Source organism: Stigmatopora nigra, chromosome 10 (assembly GCF_051989575.1).
Source record: "Stigmatopora nigra isolate UIUO_SnigA chromosome 10, RoL_Snig_1.1, whole genome shotgun sequence".
In the NCBI taxonomy this organism is placed as follows: domain Eukaryota; kingdom Metazoa; phylum Chordata; class Actinopteri; order Syngnathiformes; family Syngnathidae; genus Stigmatopora; species Stigmatopora nigra.
Window position 1 is genome coordinate 4,600,647 of NC_135517.1, and position 6,323 is coordinate 4,606,969.

General features: G+C 38.2%; 1 protein-coding gene across 1 annotated transcript; it reads right to left on the reverse strand.

Moving 5' to 3' along the window:
* Positions 1-3,623: 3,623 nt before the first annotated feature.
* On the reverse strand, positions 3,624-6,222 carry gpr61l (G protein-coupled receptor 61-like). The gene is made up of 2 exons (XM_077725498.1): positions 5,779-6,222; positions 3,624-5,276 (listed from the first exon to the last, which is right to left on the reverse strand). Exon 2 carries the CDS (start codon positions 5,219-5,221, stop codon positions 3,932-3,934), a length of 1,290 nt encoding a protein of 429 aa, XP_077581624.1. The 5' UTR covers positions 5,222-5,276; positions 5,779-6,222; the 3' UTR covers positions 3,624-3,931.
* Positions 6,223-6,323: the final 101 nt, after the last annotated feature.

The following is a 6,323-nucleotide window of genomic DNA, read 5'->3' on the forward strand; positions in this document are numbered from 1 at the left end:
AAAAAGCCTTTGACGCCTGCCCTTTTCTAATAAACAAAAAAACATTAATTTTTAATCCATTTTGGTAGAAATTGATTCACTTCTTTAGCCTTAAAAATAAATGAGACTTACCGTTCTCAATGTGTTATGTTGTTGTAAATATATTTTCACTCTACTATGATTATCCCCTCTTCAATATCAAATATATTAATTAATTTTTAACCAAGTTACACTTCCACTGAGCCTGCTATGAAGTCAGTCCAAAAAAAGTGCTTTTTCGGGAAGCATCAAAGATATAATAACAATAAATTGGACTTTTTTTCATAGTTACAGTGTACATTATTTGGCTGAAGCATCGTATAGTTGGAAAAACACTGTAAATAAATGATGATTCAATCCATTGGTTATAGCAAACTTCTTTTTAGAAGTCATCTTGTTGTCTGTCAAACTTATTAGACAAAGAATAGCACAGATTAGTATGGTGGTTATAGTTTTACTGTCATGTTTCCCATATTAGTTGTAATAATCCACCTCAATTATGCAGTTGCTGCCATCAGTCAGTGCTTTCTATAACAGAACACTATATGAAAAAAAAAATCATACAGTGTCCTGCTGCCCAAAAAAGAACAGAAAGGAAGATGAGCCATTCCTATGGAACATAAAAAAAGAACTTAGCTTAGAGATTGTTGATTATTGGATATCAGGTTCAAGCATATGGCATTGAAGTATGCATTAGCATTTTTCTCCTCGTTTCCCTGGTGGCACAAATGGTCTGAGGAAAGCGTGAGGAATGGGAACAGAGTGCATGGATCCAACCCAATTAGACAAGAAGCATTCCTGCTGTGGCAGGTCAGTGAGGAAGGAGATGGACGCAAATAGCTCAGCAGAAAGCAAAGTTGGGAAGGCTTCACCCACTGAGAGTATAGTAACGCCACCCGAACCAAACACGTCATGCAGTGGAGCTAAATTAAGCCTCTGTTTAGTTGTGTGATGGGGCAGGGAGCCGTGAATAATGTGGCTCACTTGCCAAATAAAAGCCTCCTAGGTATAGAAAAGATGAAATGCTTTGTACCTGAGTCAAATTAGTGATTCATACATATTCTCAAATAAGTTTAATTGAAGTGACTTTGCAATTATGACTTTTTTTCAAGCGAGTAGTAAATTCAAGCCTATTCAATTACTTTTATGAGTATTTGGGAATTGCTAAAGGAGGAGTGTGTAATCTTGCCCAGAGCACCACATTGGGTAAGACCAGTTGTTAAGGGATGTTTGAGCCCCTCACCATAGCAAAAATACCATGTATAATGTTTGATTCCTTTGTTTTAGTTGTTACTTTGCCACTTTTCCCTGGGTTTTGTATTGAAGCTTTTATTTTTTTTTAGTTTACATTAGTCCATCCTCATTCTCCATGATTGGCTGCTTCCCCGAAATTGGTTACCAGGTCTCCAATTTAAACTATTAATAATTTGTCACTATTTCAAAAAGATAGACATCTTACTTAACGCTTAACATGCAGTATCTTGACTATGTTAATTGTTTTTATGATGTCTTAAAGTATGTGTCGATTCGATTGACTGATTTTGATACGGGCATCATTTGTTGAGTTCCCATTACTACACACTGACATGACTTTTATAAAGATAACAAGACTCTATTTTGATTGAGATATCTGGTTATTCATTTTACAAAGAAAGACAGAGGCACACTTGGGAAATTATTTCTAACAACGCTATATGAATAATGAGGCTTGCATATCTATACTCTATGGGCTCACTTTTCTCACGCACTGCTGGTGAACCAGTCTTAAACATTTCACATGTGAATTTTCATGTTATAGGAAAGTTTTCTATATGTGTTTCTGTATTTGACATTATAGAAGTGTATGAAAGCTTCGATCCCAGGTGGGCCCTCATTTTGTGGAGTTTACAATGTTCTCCCTGAGCCTGTTTATAATCAAATTCTCCCAATAGGGGGGCTTTGCTTTGGGTGGTATATGGTACCATCTAGTGGGCATACTTTTGATGTGTTGTTTCAATCAAACAAATTCATTATGTTGCCATTCTGACATACCAAAATATTCATTGGTTATGAGTTCCAGCTTCTAGTATCTACAATAATAAACTTCTGTTAGTTACATCGTGCCTCTTTTTTCATTTCATAATTAGATGCTGAGTACTTCATTGAATTTTTGGTATTTTGCCCACTATGTAAATATATAATCATGAAAAAAAGAAGAGAAATCCAACTGTAAAAAATCCCACTACCATAAAAGCAAACTGCATAGTGTACATGACCTTTCCATTATCAAAATCAATGAGTAAGCATTTGTATTTCCAGAAAATAGTGACTTCCTTACTCTGTCGAAAAATGTAATTGGGTAAAGCTGGTCACTATTTTCCAAATTTCCAGATTTTGGAGATCAATTTTTTTGGCATTAATAGTTTAAATTTGGGGCCTGAGTTGCAGGTTAAGCAATTGGTTCAGGGATTAAAATCAAATAAATCCCAATTTGATAAAAGCTGGTAAAACTGTGTGCTCATCTAACTAGCAAAAACAATATTACATAAAATATGTATACATCTTGGTTTAGTAATAATCATGTGTTTGACAACTGTTTGCTATGGTCAGAATTTACTCTCTTCCTTTTATGACAGACTAATACAAACACTAGCAGCCATAAAATAGCACTCTCTGGGCACTTAAGAGCATTATCAATGTCCTGTAGTGATTTCCATTACATATTCACCATTGCGGCATTATACATTTCACCATTATATAATACATCTGTCTCTCTTGCCTACCCTTTCCCCATTTTTATATGTAGATGAGACAATCTGAGCATAAAGTCTGCTTCCAGTCATGCATGTCGATCCAGAATAATTAGACTCCAACTATACATCCAACCGAAATATCCTTGTTATCTGAATCACTGGCTCACTCAATTGCCATGGCAATGGAGGTAGATGACATTCAGTGTCTATCAGCATATCTGTTGCACACAGGAACTCGGACGCATTGGCCCTCAGATTCGTGAGAGCTCTTCCCATTGCCAAGCCTGTTGTGTTTGTCCTGTGCTATGGGATACTTTATTGCTATGTGGTAGTTGTGCTATGCAACCTGTTATCCAGTTACACTATTATTTTCATGGCTACATTAATACACAGTACTTCTTCACCTCAATCACCTTCAGCGATATGGATATGGGGGGAAAAAACATATCGTCAATAATATACTTTTCCATAGAGAATATTGCAATCAATTCTTGAATCATACCGACACTGTACAATAGCTGCATTTCAAGTAAAACATATCGTATTGGCCCGAATATAAGACGACCTCCTCTTTTTCAAGACTAAAATTTGACTTTTTGAACACCAAATTTAATTTTTATAGACAAAATAATTACAGTACATCTGAAAGAAACATATATTCAAGTCGTGATAGCAATCTGAATATGGAAAAACATTGCAATTAAATAAGGCAATCCTATTTAAACTTAAGATTCGCTGAGATATATGTCATGTCAGAACATTATACCATCAAGTGTTGTGAATGAATGCGAGGTCGAGAGTCCAAAATAATACCACTTTTTTTAGTCTTATTGCAATGTAAAAAACATCATCTTATAATAAAAAAAAAACATTTTGCAGAGTCCCTCTATTTATATTAGAAAAGCATTTCTGTCAAAATGTGCATAAAGAAATCCATTAACCTTCAAGTGTTGTTTCTTGAGTCGCAAAATACAAATCTGTATTTCTCCTCCTTTTTCTATCCTTTATTTCTTATTCACGTAATCGACACCACGCAAAAAACAAACACTGCAACCCTAGTATTAAAAGTTTTTCATAGCCAAAGCACCCGGTCTAAAAAGACAAACACTAGCCAGGATGTGAAACAAGTCAAATTGAATTATAATGCAAAATATTTCACTTATAAATTAGGTGAACATCATTTAAGGGTTATCTGGTAGTTGTCCGGGGATTTTAACCCTTTGTTCCATAGTGTTTCTGGGACTAGTCTTGGCACAGCTGGAGCGTGTTTCGGCTGTGCTGGTTGTTCTCTGGATGAACTGGAGGAAGTTTTCTTGGAGGGATCCATCATGGCTAGAAATGGCAAAATCCACCGGCTGGGTCAAGCAGCAGCGCCGGAATTTGACCAGCTCCTCTCTGATCTGCCTATTTAGTAAACCGTAGAAGAACGGGTTAACTGCAAATGAGGAGAAGGCGAGCCAGTTGACTGCCTCTTCCAAGTCTCCTGGGCTTTGCATTGAGCCAGTCAGGGACATTTGCAAGTGGAAGATAAAATAGGGAAGCCAACATATCAAGAACTGACCCACAATGAACACCAAGGTGAGGGCTGCTTTGCCCCCAGTGAACGCCCTCTCTGGGGAAAGTCTCTGAGGTACAGAACGGCTGGTGTGGATGATGGTGGTCTGGCTGCTGATAGAACTGGAGCGATTCTTATCCGGGATTGTGCTGGCCCATGTTGAAACAGCAGGGACTTGTTGCAAGGCGGCCGTACGGGCAACCTTGTAAACCGCGCAGTAAACGGTAAATATAATCACTGAAGGAAGCAGAAAACAAAGGACACTATAGAGTACTGCAAATACTCCTCTAAGGCGGCTATGGCTTGCATGAAGAGAGCAATGGGCTGCTGCAATTGAGCTTTGATTTCCATATGCCGGCCATCCGAACAGAGTGAACAGAGCCAATAGAAGTGACTTGATCCAGATAAGGACCATGACACCAATCGCCAAATGAATGGTCATCTTAACTTCGTAACGCATTGGGTGCACGATGTAAAAGTAGCGCTCTACGCTGATGGCTGTGATGGTGAGAATGGATAAACAGATGAGGAATACATTAAGAAAGAGGTAAACCTGACACTCCAGGACTGTGAATACCACAGTGCCAAAAAAAGGAGAGCTAGATATGATTCCCAGCGGCATGAGGAGGACGGCACAGAGCAGGTCCACGGCACAAAGATGACAAACAAATGCAAACCTCTTCAAGTGCGGCGCTCGGGCAATGGCTACCATTACACCGATGTTGACTAACAAAGCGATGAGATTCAGCGTCACCATACAGAACAAGCCAAAAAGGTCTTTGAGCTGCGATTGGGAGCTTGTGACTATACCCACATTGGAAGGAACTGTTGGATGTTGCTCCCATGGGGTAGTGGTAAGATTTGGCTCTGCTTGGTTGGAGACAGGTAAAATCAGAGGATCAAACTTCTCAGCCATTATTTTTCCATAACTCGTCTTGCTCGTGCTGGGGATCTCCTTACGGTGGGAGGACCTGAGACCAGGAGACAAAGGAGTTTACTAATGCAATCAGAAATTGTTTCGAAACACTATCTTTATGCTTAATCTCAGATTTTTTAAATCACACCCTGATTTGGTCCCATGATTTGGAACCCTAACCCTAAACCTGCATAAAAATACAAACTTTATTAGGTTCACTGTGTTATGAACAGTGCTTTTGTTTAATTATATACATCAATACTTACCATTTTGAGTGTTATTTGTGAAATAAATGATCGACATCTCTGCATAATTAGAAGGCTTATTTTATCAATAAAATTGAATTTCAGTAATGCAAAACCACATCGTGATATAATTGGATAGCCTGAAGCAACCTGCCATGCTGCCTTCAATTTTTCCACAAGTGATTGTGACATTTATTAGATATTAAATGACAATTAGATTATTCCACAGGTGTTTATTCTCAAAGCTAGCCATAACAGTCAAAACTGATGAAAAACAATTTATAATCAAAATAGCAATTCAAAAATACCCACCCATGATCCTCTGCATGTAACTTGGTTAAATTCAGACATCTTAATCAGAACTTTGGATAGTTCCATATTGAAATGCCACGATTCCAAATCAGCACAGTCAAAACCAGATCTTTGAGTTTAGCATCCTAGGTAATAATCTTTGTGTGATCAAGTGCAACAGGTTGATTACTCCCAGGCACTTTGAAGGTTCAGCCAGTCACAGGTGTGTGATATTTCAACTCAGACAGCCTCTAATCTTTGTATCTTTCAATATTCCAGATATCAAATGATGTTTTCTAGCTCCTTGCAGCCCAGCTCCAGTTGATCTTACATTCATGATTCGTGCTGTGCATGGCACAGACTGTCACACATTGTATTGTTGTGTCCCCCCCACTCTTCTCAGAAAAAAAAGACACACACTCCACCTTCTGTCCCCAGTCAAGTCCCAACTACCCTGGGTCCTACTTTCCACCAAATTAAGGCAGGACACATAATCCAACTCAATGCAGACACTTTCCAATCCAAGAAGTATAGCAATGAAGTAGTACACAAACATAACAGAACAA